At 36.7% G+C, this 20889-nt stretch overlaps 1 protein-coding gene across 1 annotated transcript in view; it reads left to right on the top strand.

The window, feature by feature from the left end:
• The first annotated feature begins 451 nt into the window (after nucleotides 1-451).
• Nucleotides 452-20889, top strand: part of myof (myoferlin) — a 40878-nt gene continuing 20440 nt past the window's right edge. Inside the window, exons 1-28 of the mRNA XM_079801128.1 lie at nucleotides 452-636; nucleotides 741-796; nucleotides 1046-1137; nucleotides 6156-6264; nucleotides 7240-7333; nucleotides 7632-7765; nucleotides 7867-7995; nucleotides 11242-11304; nucleotides 11433-11483; nucleotides 11562-11592; nucleotides 11677-11792; nucleotides 12353-12479; nucleotides 12896-12999; nucleotides 13077-13145; nucleotides 13243-13286; nucleotides 13601-13683; nucleotides 13811-13846; nucleotides 14993-15117; nucleotides 15205-15318; nucleotides 15404-15581; nucleotides 15659-15783; nucleotides 16850-16959; nucleotides 17142-17334; nucleotides 18864-19019; nucleotides 19125-19256; nucleotides 19347-19510; nucleotides 20240-20354; nucleotides 20530-20632. Of these exons, the coding sequence (XP_079657254.1) occupies nucleotides 549-636; nucleotides 741-796; nucleotides 1046-1137; nucleotides 6156-6264; nucleotides 7240-7333; nucleotides 7632-7765; nucleotides 7867-7995; nucleotides 11242-11304; nucleotides 11433-11483; nucleotides 11562-11592; nucleotides 11677-11792; nucleotides 12353-12479; nucleotides 12896-12999; nucleotides 13077-13145; nucleotides 13243-13286; nucleotides 13601-13683; nucleotides 13811-13846; nucleotides 14993-15117; nucleotides 15205-15318; nucleotides 15404-15581; nucleotides 15659-15783; nucleotides 16850-16959; nucleotides 17142-17334; nucleotides 18864-19019; nucleotides 19125-19256; nucleotides 19347-19510; nucleotides 20240-20354; nucleotides 20530-20632 (2941 nt within the window). The 5' untranslated portion in view covers nucleotides 452-548. The remainder of the gene's footprint in view (nucleotides 637-740; nucleotides 797-1045; nucleotides 1138-6155; nucleotides 6265-7239; nucleotides 7334-7631; nucleotides 7766-7866; nucleotides 7996-11241; nucleotides 11305-11432; nucleotides 11484-11561; nucleotides 11593-11676; nucleotides 11793-12352; nucleotides 12480-12895; nucleotides 13000-13076; nucleotides 13146-13242; nucleotides 13287-13600; nucleotides 13684-13810; nucleotides 13847-14992; nucleotides 15118-15204; nucleotides 15319-15403; nucleotides 15582-15658; nucleotides 15784-16849; nucleotides 16960-17141; nucleotides 17335-18863; nucleotides 19020-19124; nucleotides 19257-19346; nucleotides 19511-20239; nucleotides 20355-20529; nucleotides 20633-20889) is intronic.

Raw genomic sequence — 20889 nt, 5'->3', positions numbered from 1 at the left:
AATCGAGGACTGAAACTAAAAGCTACTGTTTGAAGAGGGGATACCAACAGGCCGCACAAAAAAAGCTCCTCAAGTGTGCAGATTCTGAAGGTAGTGGAAGAATGAATGATGTCCAATTGCTTAAACCTCATGACATACAACAAACCCACATTCTTTACAATATGCCAGTATGTTATTTTGATGAGCACTATGTTGATCTATGTGATTCGTGCAATGCACCGCTAGGTGGCGCTTGTGACATCTCTTATAACTTCAAAACTTCAAAATGACTGAGATTAGTAATTTTACGTGTATTTGGGCTAGCATGCAGGCAATATTCTTAATGATGTATCAAAAAATATTTCATAATTTAAAACCAATCACTTCCGCAAATAATATAAGTGAACTTGAACAGGTAGGCATTCTGCCACATCGTGTCAGTGAAGTCCACACCCTTTGCAAACTCTCAAATGGATGAGGGCACTGCAATGAGCGCACATTCTCACTTACAGAGAGAGACATCATTATGAAAGTGCACTGAATGAAAGTCTGTTGTGTTTTTTACTGTCATGTTGCGCGTGGCAGTGGAGTCTGCGGCGGGTTTGCCCAAGAAGAAACTGAGCAGCCCAGACCCCATCACATCTGTGGTGTTTAAAGGTAAGAAATTTTCTTTTGTTTCATATGTAGCCATTAAACTGAAAAAATAAAAATAACGGCAACGACTGTTAGTTTTTGACCTGCTGGCTTTCGTATAATTGTAGACGAAAAGAAGAAAACCAAGTCCATTAACAATGAAGTGAACCCAGTGTGGAATGAGGTCTGTTGAGTTTTTGTTTATACATTTTAACGCTACAAATGAATGGGATTTAAGTAGTTGTGTATTCCATATAAACTGAGATTTATATTGTTTATTTTTTTGTATTATTATTTGATTGTTTGTGTTTTTTTATTTATTAATGAGAATTAAATGACCTGAGGCTATGACTGCTTGCATTAACCATCTGCATGATATTTCTCCAGTGTCTGTGAGAGTTTTTGAAGTTTTGAATGCTCTTTTCCCCTTTAGACACTTGAGTTTGATTTAAAAGGTGTTCCTCTTGATTCTTCCTCCTACATTGATGTGCTTGTGAAAGACTACGAGACTATTGGCAAGGACAAGTGAGTGTTTTTCAGCTGTTCAATTGAGTCATACACTCAATATTAACCAGTGTATGACAAACAGTGTGGTGTTGAACTCTTGCTCCCACCTTAATCAAATACAAGTTGTGTGACTACAAACGTTTAAGCATATAGGTTTCAAGAGTTTTGACCTCCTGGAATGGACTCAAAAGTGTCTTGCAATTCAGTAAAATGCAGAGAGAGAGTTCAATACGAAGTTTTGCATCAGTTCTTTCTCTTGGTTAGATTCATGTCTTTTGACAAGCAGTCGCTACATTTCAGGGTAATGGTGTACCATGTTAATCTGGGTTTTTTCAGTTTGACACTGTAATACCCTGCATTTCACATACACACCCTCACAGCCGTGTTCAGACCTGCTCTACAATGCCATGAGGGGTGGAACGGAGGCGTTTGGTTCGCAGTTCTGGATGAATAAGTAATTGTTAGTTACTGGTCTGAAATGCAGTTCTTGTATTAAAACATGACTAGAAGTAAATAGACGTAAATAGAAGGGTCTTAGAGCTCTTTATCACCATGTTGGGCTATAAATTTCATGCATTTCCAGTTATTCTAGATTTTTCTGTGAGAATGGCATTGGAGAAAATCCAGTGGTGAACACAAAGAGGAACATAACTCCCACTGAAATTTACATTCATGCAATTTCATGCAAATTGTTTTGTTGATGTCACGTGGGTGTGTCATTTATTCCATAACTTTTTCATTTCTTTGTCTTTTAGGAAGAAATTTAGTTCTATATATATATATATATATATATATATATATATATATATATATATATATTACATGCTGACTATAGACTGTAGTTCATTCCCATATAACACACACACGACACGCATAGTATTTTGTTTCAGACATAGTTATGACAAACAATTTTGTTGATGTCAATATAATTTTACTGGTTACAGCCACATAATTATTCAATTAATTAAACTGAAGTATTTGTCATAAAGTTTGACAGAATGATTTAAAATGGTTAGAACAAAATTTCTTCCTAAAAGACAAAGAATGTCTATGAAAATCAAATGAAATAAATGAAAAAGTTATGGAATAAATGACACACCCACGTGACATCAACAAAAAAATTTGCATGAAATTGCATGAATAACATATTTATATAATGCGAGTCAAAAATGATCAGGGGTTAGGGGCAAAATTTACTATTATATATATATATATATATATATATATATATATATATATATATATATATATATATATATATATATATATATATATATATATATATATATATATATATATATATATATATATATATATATATATAATAGTACATTTTGCCCCTAACCCCTGATCATTTTTGACTCGCATTATATAAATATGTTGTCTCATGCTGCCAATTATTAATCACCATCTTCAGTTCATTGTTTCGATATACTGAGAAATTACACTAGAGTGACATTGAGATGTTTTCAAACCAAGTAGAAGGATTTGATTTGGTTTGATCTGTGTGCAAGGTCTGATAGTGTGTGGGATTTCTTCATTTTTGATTTTTGACTTGTTTTTTTTTTAATCTTTTCTCCTACGCACCCATCTATCTAGCTATCTAGCTATCCAGGATGAAGAAGCAAATATTTTGGGTCTTGGCATGTAGCTTATGTTCTTGATCTTATAAGAACACCATATACTGAAACTTATACGTTTCTTTGCTTACCTGTTGCTGTGTTGAAAGAGCACCAGTTATGGTGTTGTGGGATAGCACATAAGTAGTCAATGTGGAGTAATCAGAGTAAAACACCACAGTTATTGCTCAGTTTCCCTCTAATATCAGTGGGATTTAAAGTGTCCCCAACACGGTGGTAATGTATTGTGTGTTTAATGACTATGAAAGGGCTGAACTAGCAGTTTTCTTTCCTGTGTTGATGTAATCCCTATCAAAACAGGAATTTGGAGCAGAACATATCTAATAGTCTTTACCTTGCATTACAAACCTAGAAATGAACTACAAGCTCTAAAAACTCAACTTTTTAAATTTCATGGGATCTTTAACTGATTTTGTTGGGCATTTTCCTGTAGGACATGCTCCTGGGTCAACTTCTTTGTTAGTCTTGGAACAATATTGTTATCAATTAATCAGATTTTAGAGAGAGGGCAGGCTTATCAAATTATAATTTTGGACTGTCTGAGAATTTAGTTCCAGAATGTTAAAGAGATGTTGATCCAGCAACGTATTTGGCAAAATCTAGTGGGACGTATGTATTTTCCTCTTTGGAACAAAAGTAGCATTCAAATCAATTCTGTTTGAGAGTCTGGCAAATGAAGAGCACCACGGCACTGATCTAGTCTGCTTCCCACAAGGCCAGAGTTGTAGTGAACAGTGCATTTAGAGTTGAATTCCCAAGAAATACTTTAATGTGTGTGTGCGCTTAAGTACAGGGAGTATGTTTGATCATTGCTATTAAGAGGCTAGTAAAAATTAAACATACTTGGAATCACCTCAGGTTAAGGATCTCAGAAATAACATTCCATAAAGGAAATGGAATGAGGCGAAATGTTGGAGGGTGTGGTTACCTTTGCTTTGTTAGCTTTGCCATGTTTGTTTAAAACTTAAGATCATCAGGTTTTGAATATTAGATTGGAGTCTGTTGCACTGTCTCAGTGCAAATATTGTATCTATTGTCATTAGATGTTGTGATACTTTACCTGAGAATTTGTTTATATTAAGAATATATGAGGCCAAACTAAGCTTACGTAAGAACTCTTACAATGAAAACATGGGCATCATTCAAGAAACCCAAGCAGAGCTGATGTCTTTGTAAATTGTTTGAAAACCAATTTCATGAATGTTAATACAATACAAATGAAATGAGCCTAAGCCTAAATTTCATAAGCAAAGATTATGGGCCGTATTTTAACGATCTGAGCGCATGGTGCAGGTGCACTTAGGACGTGTCCGAATCCACTTTTGCTAGTTTAACAACAGAAAACACGGTCGTCGCGCCAGGCACATGGTCCAAAAGAGTTGTACCTAGTCTCTTAATGAGTCATGGGTGTGTTTTGGCTCGTAACGTGCAATAAACCAATCAGAGTCTCATCTCCCATTCCCTTTAAAAGCCAGCTGCACTTGCACCATGGCGGAATCGCTATTTAAATGGCAGAATTTACGTGCGGAAAGACTGAGCGCTTCTCCAGAGAGGAATCCTTATATTTTTGTGTTTTATTTTGTGTGTTGCTGCGCATCCCTGTGTGTGTAACAAGCAGAGTGTACGCACGTCGTGTACCCGTCTATAGGCGCATATTACTAACACGCCCTTTAAATAACACAAAATACTGCGCTATTGACTTTAGACTAGGTTTTTGTTGGTCAATGGCGCAGATGTTGCCTTAAAATAGCAACGCGCTAACAATGCGCCTGAACACACCTCGTTTTCAGACCAGCACGACCATGGGCAAACAAATGGGAAGTGCAAGTGTTTGTTCTAAAGCACCTGGTCTAAAGCACCTGACGTCACATTGTGCTGGGTGTATGATAGGGCCCTTACTAGGCAAATTTTTATTTAAGGCATGACGCTACAGGCAAACAAATGTGCACTGATTTTGGCCTATTTAGCATTTAAACCGTTTTCAACAACAACAAAAAATTTTGGCCATTAATTTACATGACAACGGTGTTTTGGTGGACTGAAACATTTTGTTTCAAAGTGCAAGTTTAAAAAAAAAAAACGACAATGTTATTGTGTCTGTGTAAACTACAAAAACACAAATTTTCGGAAACGTTGTCATAATGCGCATGCAATCTATAGGTTTCTTACAAAGTGACATCGCCAATTACTGGCCTGACATGCATAATACTGCGCTTTTAATCAGTTTCGCAAATTCGTGTAAACGGATCATTTTTACAATATTGTCATCTGTATGCGAAAAATGCAAAGGAAAAACATTTCCATACATCATTGTCGTGTAAATGTACCCTAAAAATCTTTTACTATGTAGTGACCATTAATTTGTAGCAAGAGAAACTGGGGGAGTGACTTTATTGCGTCAGACATGTCACTTTTCTCACAGCTGATAGGTCCAATTTCAGTTTGAGATCTCGTACCCAGAACATAACCTGCCCCAGGTTAAGCCTTGGGTAAGTAACTGTGGCAATGACCTAAAAGCCACACCCCTTTCACGGTGCCTAAAACCTAGGGTTGCCACATACTAAATAGAAAACATATCTGGCTAGCCACCTAAAGCAGCTTCATGGCATGGGCCCAAGGTCTAATGTATGTGAGGCACCCTTGTTATTATTGTGAAATGATACACCAGCCCACTAATCAAATGTGTAGAGGTAGCATGTCAGCATTTTCAGAAGGTTAATACTGAATATGCTGTTGTTTGTGGCTACAAAATTAATAATCAAGTAAATATTTAACTTAGCCAGGGAAATTCTCAGATGGAAAATGGTATTTGAGGGTGTTCCTGGATGCTGACATACTAAGCGTCCCTTTCACAGTATTAATCTGGGTGGCTTTTATTTACTTTTGGAGGAGATCTCTCTTGTGATGTCAGAGTTAGAGCACACAAAGAACTTTTCTCTCATGTATAATATTTATGCATTGTGTTATGTAGCATAATGGACTGACAGAATTCTTTTTTTTTTTATTTGCTTCCGTAATCAGATATATTATATTATGGAGGGTAAGGGTTTAAAAATGAGAGGAATTCATGACGTCAGCTGTAAAGAAAAGTTGTTTCAGAGGTGGAGCATAAGATTTTAAAGACAAATCTTTTTTTGTTTGTTTCTTTTTGAATAATATTAACTGATGAATAATTCACAATAAGACCAGGAACATGAATTATGAAAATAAGTTTTGATTTCACGGTGCACTGCACATTTCTCTCGACTGTTTTTCAAATGCAAATGAAAGCTCACACAATTCACAAAGCTGTATGAGACCGATGTTGTTTTCTACAGTAACATGGGATATCAGTTAACTTGCTTGATTTTCCACAGGCCTTTATTTTAATGATCTTTGTTTGTTTGTTTGTTTTAGGTTAATTGGCTCTGCAAAAGTCTCTTTAAAAGACCTTGCCAGTAGCCAAGTTAAATCTTTCCCGGTGAAAAACTTGGCTCTAGTGGATGAAAATGGCAAGAACATAGACGTGAGTGTTTTTTTCTATATCAAATGACACAGTTTTAATGTACATTTTTGTTATATTTTAAATACATTTTCTTTTAAGTAGGTACTAATGTAATCTGCACCTCAATGACATCTGTCATTCACAAAGTCCTGCACATCCTCATCTTTTGCATTTTCTGTTATTTAATACTTGAAAATACTTTCAGCTACCAAATACGTAATGTTGGGTCTCATTCACGAATAATTGCGTGGATTACTCGTATTTATACACAAAGGAGAACTTCTCAAGAAAGATTTCCGCCTAATTCACGATCATATGCACATGAATTTGGATTATTCTAAATGAGTGACTGTGTGCCCAAGGTAAATAATATATTTGCATAAAACACACCCAAACCATGTCCATATATGGACTTTCCAAACAGCATTTCCTTTTGCCGCTCTCAAACAGTGCTCTCTAAATAAGCATTCTTGCCTGAGAGCATGCGCAGCAAGATCCTCGAGCAATGGCAATTGTGCCATCCTCAAAACAATATCAAACGCAATAAATGCCTTTAATACACAGCCAGATTGCAGACTTCTGATTGGCCAGCTGTATACGTGTATCTGCATCTTTATGCAGAGGCAGCTTGAACTGTAACGCACCTTTTCTTACTTTTTTTCAGAAATTTAGAATACATTTTAAAATGAAAGTTGATAATTTGCTCATGAAAACGTTTGTACACAGATTTAACACAAATTCGTGCACACCCACTGTTAGTGAAATGAGACCCATTGTGAGCTCAATTTAAAACATTTGGTCCTTAATTGACTGGTTAATTTTAATTAGGTTGTATTAAACCGGAGAGGCATATTTAAACAGCCCTTCAAATAAAAATCGAATGTAGTTTTGTGATGATAGCATCACTGTCAATATTTACACATTCGAGGCACTTTCAGTATTTATGTAGTCTATTTGGCACATTATTATGAGATAATTAGCTGCATCCTTTTGTAGGGGACCATCAGCATGACGATTGGCTATGAGCCACCTGCCGGTGCTATGACAAATCCACAAGATCAACTAGATGGCAGCATGGGCGGAAACACAGGTTAGCTGAATGTGTGGCTCAGTGCTTTTTTGTTTGATCTTGTAATGGAGTGTTATCCAGATGACATGCTTAATGGTTTGTGTAATTAAGTGTAAAAAACGAAGTGCAAAGAAATACATTTTTCAGATACTTTAAGGTTATAAGTTGGTTACAGGAATCTGTGAAGACCATTTTGTGAAAGACTTACTTTGAATATGTGTATTGCATGTTTGCCATGTTGCATACATGTATGTCTGACTGACCCATGACGTGCTGCATTATGTTTTTTTTTTTTCCGTTGTGGATGTGCACTGATCAGCTGGGGATGAAGAGGGTAATGTCACTGATGGTGGGTTACCGGGTGCGGGCACATCCCCTGGTGATCCTGGCCAGAAACTTCGGTCTAGGACAAGGAAACGTCATAATCTGGCCAACAAACCTCAGGATTTTCAGGTACAGCAGTGTCCTGTAGCCATCTTTACACATGTCTCTTCCATTTTAAATGCTGACTGTATATGCTTATTTGCCATTTTAAAATGTTATTTTTGTCAAAGATCCGTGTGCGGGTGATTGAGGGACGTCAGTTGGCTGGAAATAACATCAAACCTGTGGTCAAAGTGCATGTGTGTGGAGATACACACAGAACTAGGATCAGGAAAGGAAATAACCCATACTTTGATGAGGTACACGATTTATTTTTTTTATTTATTTAATCTATTTATTTACAGTTTGAGTTATTTTATTTATTTTTAAACATTTTCTGTCCTTAAGTACACAATTCAATTCATGTACTATATTCTTAAATAGCCTTCTGAAGTCAAAGTTGACATTTTTGTAATCATATTCATTACTAATCTTAAACGGAAGAAAATATTTGACAAACTTCATGTTTGGGTGAACTGTTCTTTAATAAATGTTTGGCTGCGTTCACACTGCAAGCCTTAGAGACAGATTTACTAACAGCTTGGCGTGGGTACAGTAATTTCCGTGGCTGACCTTATTGCATATGCATTTGTAGAAGTTTCCCTTTCAGATGCAAAATTTATGGAAGAAGAGTATTTAAATGAATCACACAAGGTGATTTACTAAAGCTGGGCATACACTGTGCGATTTCAGCAAGGTTACCTACTCACACTGTACGAGTAGATCGCATGCGATGTAAAGCCAAAGCTCACGATTTATGTGCTCACACTGTGCGGTCTGATCATCGAGCGCGACTTGTCTGCTCAAACTGTACGAGTGAAATGTGCGCGTAAAAACCTATAATAGAGAGAGAGCCTATCAAATGCATCCGCTATCGATATCAAGAGCATTTACAATTTATGTATATAAATGAACATTATTATTAGGGTAGGCCTACTTTTATTATTAAATTGATATTACATTTAATTTGCCCCCGCGCTAACTTTAGAACGCATCAATGCATAACCGATACTCTGCATAATAAAAGAATAGATAGATTAGCTTACTCCTCATTATTTAAATACATTTTGCCCAATTAAACAAGGAATTATAGGCCTATAAATGATTATCAGTCTATAATATGTCAGAACACTGCAATAATATCAGTATTATTATCAGAAAGTAAGAGCAGCTTTTTTTCAAAACAACTTGTTTAACAGGAAATGGGCCTATACTTCTCTTCTAATTTGTTTCACAATATGGGCCACAAGAGAAATATTAAGAATATAAATTAAGACGGTTATAGGCTAGCGTTATCAGCATATTTGAAAGAAGATGTATCTTGTCTCTGTGAGAATATGCGGCGAAAGCTCATCAGATTTTACTTTCACTTTCACTGACTTTCGTGCAAATTGCGTTTTTGTGTGATATCCTCTGACTCGCCTTCATGATTTAAAACGAAAAGGAAAAAAATCTATATTGCGCCGTGACATTTTGTCATTCTTTTCTTTTGTCAAATGATGGACAAAGGTTCATATTTTTCCCATGATAATAAAATTAAGAAAATATTAAATAATAGTAAATAAAATAATTTGTGAAAGTAAAACAAGTAAATTAATGTTCAAAGTTAAATTAATAAAAGAGGCACTGATAGGCTAAACACTGTGGTTTGAACGTCTTAGATTATCCATTTTACAACACGTACTGGAGGCAAGCAACAGTTTGCTAAATTGCTGCTATTTGATAGCTATTTCGTTTTCTTTCTTGCTGCATTAAAGGTGAAATGGTTCAACTTCTGCTTTTCGCGCAGGCACAGTGATGAGAAATAGAGCAATCAGTTCGTAGCGCTGCTTCAGCTGTGCAATAACCTCACGAGAAGTGACCAGAATTTCTGACTTACCAGAAATTCATTCGACCATCCGATTGCCGATCGGGAGAGGTTTATCGCGTCTCGTTTCCCCCTGTACACTGCACGAACACCTCACGGCAAACGACGGCACGATAAAGCTGAAAATCGGCCCGACCCAAAAAAGAGTCACACGAGTCAGAATTCGGCTCGAAATCGGACAAAAATCGCACAGTGTATGCCCAGCTTAAGGTTTTACTGGTGTTTGCACCATTATTTACCACTCAAAAACACTAACTGGTAAATTGCGTTGGTCATTATGGAAATGAGCCGGCTGCGTCTGTGTTCATTAATGTGCGTGTCGTCAGTATATCAGCACTTTTTTGGAATTGCACTCTCACGCTAATTTGCCCTGTTTAGTCAATCTGGCCCTTGGTGCTCAATTCAGATTTTTATAATAAAAAAATGTTTTTGTTTGTTTGACTGCTCACTTTTTTTTTTTTTTTTAAATGTGGCCAATATAAGATTCAAGTGTGAACTGATCACAGTCCTGAACTGACCCGAATGCGCAAAAAAACAATAACAAGATGGCACACAGCGCACTGTCATGGACATAAACATAATACATTAATTTTTAAGAAATTCAAAATTTAAGTAAGCAGAGCTTGCAGATTTTTTGGGGGTTTTTTGTACTCATACATTTTAATTACTCTTAACTTGTAATATTAAAGTAAGTTAATTATATGTATATCATTAAAATCATATATTTAACTTAAAATGATCATGTAATCTCAATTTAAATATTTTTAGTTGTGGAAACTTGTCTAGCTTTAACTAGCTAATTCAATAAATGCTGATTTGCTAATTGGTAACACAATACTGTGATAGCATAGAAATTGCTGAATGAGTAAGGCCATGTAGAACATTTAATATATACCTGTTCTCAACCAATCTCATGCTCCACTTGTCACCATTATGGTAACCCCCAAAAACCTGACAGAAACGCGTCTAAATTACATTAAGCACAACTAAATCTCCTTCTTAACATTAATCTTGCACAAAAAACATATAACACTTAATTTTAGCATTTACTCTCCCTTTTAAATGTCATGGCAAAGCATGCAGGCTAATAGAAATCCCAGCAGCCCAGTTTCAGTTGCATTTAAGTTTGTCTAAATTAAAAGAAACAAGTTCATAAAAGCCAAAACAACGAAGCAATTCAGATTACTTTAAATGTGTCAGTTTTGTGAACTCAAAAGAAAAAGAAAGTTCTAAATGGTCATAAAAGTAATTTGATTGAACTAATTTGTTTAATTTAAGTTTGCCCTACTCAAACCAATTCATTATTTTGAGTGTTAGGGTTTATAGTGGCGTAAAAGTCGCATGAATTCCGATTTGACTGTTCAGACTGTGGTTGCATTGCAAAACATCTGAACTGTATTGGATTTAGTACCACATATAGCAGTGGCCTAAATCTGAATCGAATAAATCAGATCATGATTTGTGCTGTTCACATGATGAAAAAAACAGATGAGCATATGAGCGAAAAAATCAGTTTTGAGCCACACTTGTCTGTAGTCTAACCGTAGCCTTAGACTCCATTCCTGATTATTTGAAAAGCCATAATTTCCTAAAATCTAAATAGATTGTCACTAAATACTGTATGTGTCACTCTTTGCAGATGTTCTTTTTTAATGTCAACATGTTGCCCTCTGAGCTGTTTGATGAGGTTATAAGCTTCCGGGTAAGACTAAAGCTATTTTTGTTACCAGTTTTCCTTTCTTTATTTTTTCATGTTTATAATATCACAAAACAAAGGGATCTAATGTATTGGACGAGTTATCGTGAAGTTGTTTTTCTTCTTTTCTGCAGGTGTATAACTCTTCTTCTTTTAGATCAGACTGTCTCATGGGTGAATTCAAGGTAATTTAGTAAAATAAAAATAAAAAATGCTTTTATTATACTAGATGCACAGTGTAATTATTTTTTTTCTTTTTATAGCTTGATATTGGCTACATCTATGATGAACCAGGTAATTATCTGATTCTCACAATTTATTCATTACATTTTATCTGCAGTTGAACTGATCATTAAATGTTTTTTTTTTAAACCCCAGCTCACTGTATCATGAAGAAATGGGTTCTCCTGAGTGACCCAGATGACTCGAGCTCAGGAGCGAAGGGTTATATCAAAGTCAGCATGTTTGTGGTGGGAACAGGAGATGAAGCGCCGGTACGTCCCCTGAAGATCATGCATATTAGTATCTTTGCACTGTAGATACACTGTTGCAGAACCTGATTTCACCTAGTGCAACATGTTCCAACACCTTTGTTGATCCTGGAACAACTTTTCAATCAACCAATCAGATTTTAGGGACAAGTTTACAGTTTACATCAAGTTTAGGCTCACAACCAGGGTTAGGTGCTTTTACATCAGTGTGATTTTTACCTATAATTTCCCTCTGATTTTATGGATAACTTATTGAGTTATGTTGAGGGGTAGGGATATGGTTAGGATTACATTTTCAGACAGGAATGTTGTTCCAGGATAAACAAAATATGTTGACCCAGGAACACATCTAACTCAGCAATATACTCACTGTATCATGTTACACTGTTTTTTTTATTAATTTGTTTTTAAAATATGCAATAAAATACAAGACTTTTTAAATCACTAAAAGAATATTTTCTATCTGTTATTAAATTTGAAGAAAAAAAAACTCCTTAGTTTGTAAGTTCATGCTATACAAGCTGTATAAACTGGTCTTATATTTGTTAATGTCTATTTGGCAGGTGGAAAGGAAAGAGCAGGACGATGATAAAGATGATGTGGAGAGTAACTTGCTGCTGCCTGCTGGCATCGCTCTCCGATGGGTTACTCTTAAACTCAAAGTGTTTCGGGCTGAGGATGTCCCCCAGAGTATGACAGTTATTCCTTATGCATTTGTTCTCTGAAGTAGCACATCAGACAATCTGGGCCACACTGGGGATTCTTTATTTGTTGAGCTGGCACATTGAGTCACTTTTTGATCTCTCAAGGTGGTATCACACAAAACCATCCCCTGCCATTAACTGTTGAGTCATTGGGATTATTAACACGTGCACAGAGTTTCCTGATTCTCAAATGTCTGTTATTTAAGCTAATGCCTAAAAAAAAAAATCTGAGAAAGCTGGTATTTTATTTTGTTCATGACATCATACATAATGTTTTGTGTTTAAAAAGGGTTAAGTATGGCTTAACTAGTAGATGTAGTTGAAAATGTTTAGATAAGCTTTAAATAAAATTGAGTAAAATAAGGTGTATTTAAAAAGTTGTACCAAATGGTTTCTTTTCAGTGGATGACTCCATCACCCAGACTTTAAAAGCAGCATTTGGGGGTCAAGAAAACAAAAAAAATCTAGTGGATCCATTTGTTGAGGCCTGGTTTGCTGGCAAAAAGGTACAGTCCACCCAGACAATACTGTACACACATATTTGTTCTGCCTTTTCTCTGAACTACAGTTACATGTATTTCAGCTCTGCACACAAATAATTGAGAAGAATGCAAACCCAGAGTGGAACCAGCAGCTCAATCTGCAGGTCAAGGTAATTGGCTGGATTGGGAAAGATTTGTTTTTGCACTTTATTAATTTGTTAGTCCCCTGAAGTTTCTAATTAGAAACACTTTTGACTTGTTTTACAGTTCCCATCCATGTGTGAAAGAATCAAGCTGACTGTATTTGACTGGTGAGCATAAGTGTGGTGGTAAAGGTGTATGGCCACAGCGGATAGGAACATTTTAAATCTGTGTTGAGAGAATCCCCTGTGTTAGTCTTGGAATGCGAGCTGGGAGTCAAAGCTTGGTCAGTGTTTTGAGCAGGGAGGACACAGGCAGGCAGTATGAGTCATAGCAGGACTGTCCCGCCCTCTCCCACAATGCATTCCTCCCCATAAACCAGACTACAGCTGCTTAGGGAACAGTGGAAAAACTGATAACTCCCCTAGCTGGACTGATTCAATGACACACTGGAACATTTAAGCTGACTCCCCCTCTTTCTCAGGGATCGCCTCACTGGGAATGATGCCATAGGCACCACGTATTTGGATCTGTCCAAAATAGCATCCTCTGGTGGTGAAGTTGAAGGTATAAAATACAGAATACACTTTTCATATCAACTTTTTTTTTTTTTTAAAGGGGTTATGTCCTGAAATTGAGATCGTACTATAAACTTCAAAACATATTTGATCCATCTTTGTTTTCTTTGTGATAGAGGATTATCCAGGAGATGAGTATTCCGCAAATAAAGGTTGAATATCTGCGCTGATACCAGATCTGCAATCCCTTGTGTCCAAACACACAATATCCGCTTAAAAGAATTGCACGTTAATTCAAATTTTCTTTAAAGTTATATTAAAACGGGTTATTCTCTCAAACCAACTATATTTATTCATTTGGTCTGAAAGGATGTGGTACCCAAGGGGTTGCAGTTAATTTGCACTTTATAAATGCCTACGCATGCTTTCAAATTAACATGAGCATTAGAATTAACATGGGCTATGCTATTTTTGTCATGTTATGCAATGTGACAAACTTAAACAATGCAATTTATGATAACCTTAATCACCTAAATAAAATGGCATGGCATAATTAAGCATCTGACTTGCATACGTTTGGAGTAATTAAGATTTTTTTTAAATGTTCATAAGTCTCTAATGCTTACCAAGGCTGCATTTTTTATCAAAAATATGTGTGAAATATTATTACATTTAAAATAACTTTACTATTTTAAAATGTTTTGTTTATTCCTGTGGCAAAGCTGAATTCACAGCATCATTAGTCTTCAGTGTCACATGATCCTTCAGAAATCATAATATGCTGATTTTCTGCAAAGAAACATTTCTTCTTATCAATGTTGAAAACAGTTTTGCAGCTTTTTTTTGTGGAAACTGTGATACACTACCATTCAAAAGGAAATATTTTTATTTAATATATTTTTATTCATCAAGGATATAGCTTTTCTATCAAAGGAATAAATTACATTTTGAAATATATTAGAAAAGTTAATAGAAAATGTATTTTAAATTGTAATATTTCACAATACTACTGTTTTGGTAAGCAAAGCATTGGTGACCATAAGAGATGCTTATTTATTCCAAACTTGACCGGTAATGTACGTCTGTTATTGTGAAAATATTTCTGTTGTGAATAATCATATTGTGCTGACATCCATCATATTGTTTATCCATTTAGTTGAAATCACAGCATGAATTTAATAATAGTGTATACAAATAAATGAATTGTGGGTTTCTGTACATTTAAAATGATTCATAATAATTAATAATACTAATTTAAAGAGCACTGCTTTTGGGATGCTTTAACAAACCTCACACTAATGTCTATCTAACTAATATCATGTAACTGGAAACTTTTAATTGAATGTGTTATTCCACAGGAGAGACTGGGGAATCTGAGATGGGCTTCCTGCCTACTTTTGGGCCTTGCTATATATGTCTGTATGGCAGTCAGAGAGAGTTTTCAGGCTTGCCTGACCCATATGACGACCTCAATTTAGGAAAGGCAAGTGCAGATGATTAATTTTGTTTCCATTCCCAATTAATGAGAATTTATTTGCAGCAAAAATGTTTAATTTGTGAATATTTGCAGGGAGAAGGGGCGGCTTACCGAGGGAGAATTCTTGTTGAACTCTCTACTCAACTTGATGGAAAGGCTGACAAGTCTGTGGAAGAAATATCAAGCGATGATATCTTGGTTGTTCAGGTGTGGCTCTTTGTTGAGTTTCCATACAGTGTAGTTTTTCACTCAAAGTCTTTATTTACAGCTTTGTGTTCTTTTCTTTGAAAAGAAATACCAGCGCAGAAGGAAGTATTGTCTGTGTGCAGTGTTTCATAGTGCGACTATGATCCAAGAACCTGGGGAGCCCATTCAGTTTGAAGTTAGCATCGGGAACTATGGCAATAAGATGGACCAAACGTGCAAACCTCTGGCTTCGACCACACAGTACAGCTGTGCTGTTTTTGATGGTGATGCACAGTTTAAAGTATTTGGTGTTTGTGAAAATAGGATGTGTGGTATTGAGTTTTTTCTTTGGTCCTTCCAGGTAATAATTACTACTACCTGCCATGGGGCGACACTAAGCCTGTGATTTCCATCACATCCTTTTGGGAGGATATCAGTCACCGGTTAGATTCACTGAACATCATTCTCCATATATCTAACCGTTTGGTAAGTGAATGTTTTGTATGACATTGAATTTAGGAGCGTGCGATAACACGATTTTTAGATTGTGAACATTTAAAATGTCTCCACAATCTGCTATTGAAGAGTACACTGCACAGACAGACTCCAACAAACACAGACAGACATGTTCGTTCAACGATTGTTGGCAGTGGTCGGGGTTTGTTTTCACAACATGTCTGAGCAGTGTCATATGATTTTCCAACAAACACCAATAAACTCTGATGTACTCTAATGTGAAAATACCCCAAACAAGCCAGACCCACATTAAGATGTTGGGTCTGGGAACACACCGTTGGCAGGGCTCAATCCGAGAGATGGGATAAACGCACGCAATAGGATAGCGCTACAACCAACCAGAGCGCTATCAGTGGTGACAACAATCACAAGCGGGTTGAGGCTGAATCCCATGCATGCGTTTTCCCACCCGCGGAGCTAGTTGATAGAGTAAACTTTTGCCGTATCCGGTTGGCAAAACTCAGAACACATCTTCCTTTTTTAAGAATCTTCAGTTAAATGCTTTAAGGCACTTCAGTGCCGTAACTTTCTTTGTTAGCAGGGAATTTCAAGTGGAACCGTCACAACTCTGCCGTCATAATGTTAAGCCCGCCCACCGACTCTATACACAATGTGATTGGCCTGACTAGAGTTTGGTTTTTCAAGCTTGCAAGTCTACGGAGAGTTGCTAGACGACCCTGGCTGCAAATTACATTTGCTGCCGCTAGGGTGCGTCTAGATTTCTAGGCTACCAAACCTCATGAAAATCACATACAAATCATATACTATCGTAATCATGTGTTTATTAGCTTCGGCAAACAAACACGTAAAGACATTCATAGCTGCCGTTTGTCTTTGTCTGTTGGGGCAGTGTGAACATGACACATATTTTTCATAAAATTGTAAATCCACCGACCATCTTGATTGTCAGTGTTGGTTGGCATCTGTCTGTGCGGTGTGAATTGGCCTTATCAGTTGCAGCAGTTACAATGCGACATAAATTTTACATGCCACTTGCCAGTTAAACAACTTTTTAATACAATTCCTCATTTTGCAGCAAACAAACCTCAATATGTTAAAGTATGCAGTACTGTCCAAAGCTACAGATGCAAGACTGGTAGAAATCTGGCTGAAGCTCATCAATCAGTTAATGGAAGATATCAGCAGGTAATGCCCACTTTAGATCCTATTTAGATCAACTTTAGTTCAACAGTCATCAAGATGTCACTACATGCATTGTTGAATGTTGTCTGTTGAAATATTGGAGATTTTCTTGTATGTAGGGCAAAGAGAAAGTGATTTATTTGTGTCATGCATGTCTTGACTAATACAAACTACTGTGTCCTCAGTTTCAAAATTCCTGACCTGGAGGGGAAGCCCAATCTCACAGCCCTGGATATTCAGATAAAGAAGTTGCGGGACAGTGCTTTTGAGAGCATCATGGAGGGGGCCAAGCATTTGTTTGAGGAGGCCACAGATGTTCACAAGTGCTTGAGCATCATTGAAAGCTGGCTCGACAAACTCATGCAACTTGCTGAGGAGGTATGTTTTTATTTTGTGAGCTATAATTGTGTACACAGATTTTTTTTTTTTAAAGGAACACTCCACTTTTTTGGAAAATAGGCTCATTTTACAAGTCCCCTAGAGTTAAATAGTTGAGTGTTACCGTTTTTGAATCCATTCAGCCGATCTTTGTATCTGGCGGTAGCACTTTTAGCATGGCTTAGCATACATCATTGATTCTGATCAGTCCATTAGCATCTCATTCAAAAAATGACCAAAGACACTTTCAATATTTTTCCTATTTAAAACTTGACTCTTCTACAGTTAATTCGTGTGCTAATACCAACTGAAAATGAAAAGTTGCGATTTTTCTACACCTATATGGCTAGGAACTACTTTCTCATTTCTGCGTAATAGTCGCGGATCTTCGCGGCCGTACCATGGCTGCAGCGGCGCAATGATTCATTGGTATTCTGTGAAACATGGTGGTAGTATACACCTTCGACTTACTATCACAGCCCTGCAAGTTTAGCAAGCCTGAAACTTTCTCTGCAACTACACAAACTTAGTGCTGGTCACATTGAAAGTTACCTAGCTGGGCGGTACTTTCAGGTGCTGCGTAATATCATTGCGCTGCTGCAGCCATGGTACTGCCGCGAAGATCCGCGACTATTACGCAGGAATGAGAAGCCGGAGCGATCACTTGCATTGCTCTTGAACATGTGACAGTCTCATAAATAAACCGAAACTCAGCAGGTTACTTGCCTCTCAGACATGAGAAACACGTGTATAGAAAGCTTGAAATGTCATTTTTTATTTTTATTTTTTAATTGTTTAAAGTGGACAAGCAATGCACGTGAGCAGCTCGGGACTGGCGTCTCGGCTACAAATTTAACATCAGTGCAAGAACAAAATGTTGCACTCCATGTTGCACTTTGACAGCCAGTTTGAAATATAGGCTATATTTGAGTATTGTGTGTTTCGGATAGTTTACAAAATCATATGATTCTGACAGTTTTTGCCATTGAAATAACTGGGGGAAAAAAGTTTGCCAATCAACCTGAATTCACCCCATACTCTTTGAAATCATAATTACATTGCATTATGTAACTTGAAACCCCAAATACTATAACATTCTTCATTAACAATTATTCAGTTATTTGTAACTCATTGTAAAAAAAAAAAAGTAGTTTCAATGTACCTAGCTACTTTTTGATAGTAACTGGTAGTGTAGCTAACTACTTTTTCAAAAGGGTAGCTTGAATGTAACTTCACTACTTTGAAACTGTAGCTTTACAAGCTACTTGTAAGTTAGAGTAGCTTGCCCAACACTGCTAAAAGTTAAACGTACTGATTATTTGACAGCTATAACTTCGAAAACAATGGGGAATATATTTTGTTTGTGGATATCAAGTTAAAATGCTACTATGAATCACAAACTAATACTTTAGACGTTAGAGACTAGTGCTCGATTAGAATTAGAATTTAGGTGCTAATTATTGTTAATCTGACTAATATAATCTAACATGAAATAACAATTAAACATAATTTTGTTTCTTTTACCAAAGCCTCAGAACAGCATGCCTGATGTGATTATCTGGATGTTGAGAGGAGAGAAGAGGATAGCGTACACCCGCATCCCAGCCTATCAAGTGCTCTATTCATCCTACTGTGAGCAGGCATGTGGCCAATACTGCGGGAAGACTCAAACTGTCTTTATGCAGGTATTGAGAGTTTGTACCATGCTGCTGTTGAAACATGAGGCATAAAACATGTTAAGCTTTGCTCTATGGAATGTGCTGTACCTCATGATGACTGTTTCCTAACAGTATCCCATGGACAACAAAAACGGTTTGAAGATTCCTGTCCAGATACGTGTGAACATGTGGCTTGGGCTGGCAACAGAAGAAAAGAAGTTCAATCACTATGCAGAGGGGATGTTCAATGTATTTGCAGAACTGGTACAGAATTTTTCTTTATATAATGCTTTGAGGTCTGGAGAGATGCAGTTAAGCGTTTGGAGCTAATGATGTCCATTGTTTCATTGACAGTATGAGAACCAGGCTCAGGTTTTGGGAAAATGGGGCACCACCGGTCTGCTAAATCGCAGCAAGTTCTCTGATGTCACAGGCAAAGTTAAGCTGAAGCAAGAGTACTTTATGCCCCCTGTTGGCTGGGAGTGGGAAGGTGATTGGCGTGTTGATCCAGAGAAAACGTGAGTTGTCCCCCACCCTCAACACAAACATTAGTAAATAGTTTGCCAATTATTATTTGATGTTTCAAAATACTATTACTATTGCTGATAATTGGGTAGACATTTGAACAAATTAGTTACTATTGCTGTCAAAATATGATATAATAAAATTATATTTCGATACGTATCAATACTGAAATATCTGAAACGGTTCCAATATACCTTTTCTGCTCTATCGATACGCCGATGCCAGCTGCACGTTTTCGCTCTCTTCTGTCGGATGGCAAAGTGACACACACCCACCTCCTAGTGTTATTAACTAAAAGCCTTTTTAAGTTGGTAACTTGAAGTGGGTTCCTTATGTTAACATGAGTTGACTATATTAGTTAACATGAACTAACAATGAAAATAATTTGAAAGCATTTATTAATCTTAGTTAATGTTAATTTTAGTATTTACTAATACATAATTTTCATCAGAAGTTAGAGTTGCCAGATATTAAGCAAACAGTCTACTAATACTCTAATGAGAGTTAGTTGACATGTAGTTACTTATATTCAACAGAATGTTCAAAAGGGACCATCAAAATTAATTGTTACCACAATTACCCCCCCCCCCCCCACACACACACACACACACACACACACACACACACACACAGTTTTGCATGGACAACCACCACTCATATTTCCTTCGGAATCAGTTATAGCTTTGTCATTCAATTTGTATTTTTCTTGGGTGGATGGGTAGTCTGCTGACTGAGGCTGATGCTGGACACACAGAGTTCGTTGATGAGGTCTATGAGAATGAGACTCGATTCCCAGGAGGAGAATGGAAGCCTGCAGCGGAGCCTTATACTGATGTGGTAAAAGCGCCTGTCAAACTTTAGCTTAATCAGATGTCTAATCAAGACATTCATAGATTTTTTTTTTTGTTGTGATTTTTATTTGAACAGAATATAGCACTAGTACTCATACAGAAAAAGTTTGTAATATCTCTCAAAAATCCTTCTACTCCTCATCTTTGTCCTTCATTTACAGAATGGAGAAAAGGCTCAGGGCCCTACAGAGATTCAATGCCCACCTGGCTGGAATTGGGAGGATAACTGGACTTTTGATGGCAATCGGGCCGTCGATGAAAAAGGTGAGCCTGTCTTTTGTTTAGAAATATTGACTTGTGTTTCCTGCCCATTGAGCTGCATTTAAAAGATTCCCCACTCAAAAAAATGTACATCTCCATTCCCAAGAAATTCCGTTTTAAAGGTTAAAAATGCTCTCATTTATTCAACCGCTTGTCGAGTTTAGCTAAATGTTCACTGCATTTTCCATGAAAGGAAAACATATGGTGACCAGGGGCTGTCTCTAAAATGGAGAAAGAAATAAAAAACACTATAAAAGCAC

This window comes from Gobio gobio (genome assembly GCF_949357685.1).
Source record: "Gobio gobio genome assembly, chromosome: 20".
Classification (NCBI taxonomy): Eukaryota; Metazoa; Chordata; class Actinopteri; order Cypriniformes; family Gobionidae; genus Gobio; species Gobio gobio.
This window is presented reverse-complemented; position numbering and strand designations above follow the sequence as displayed.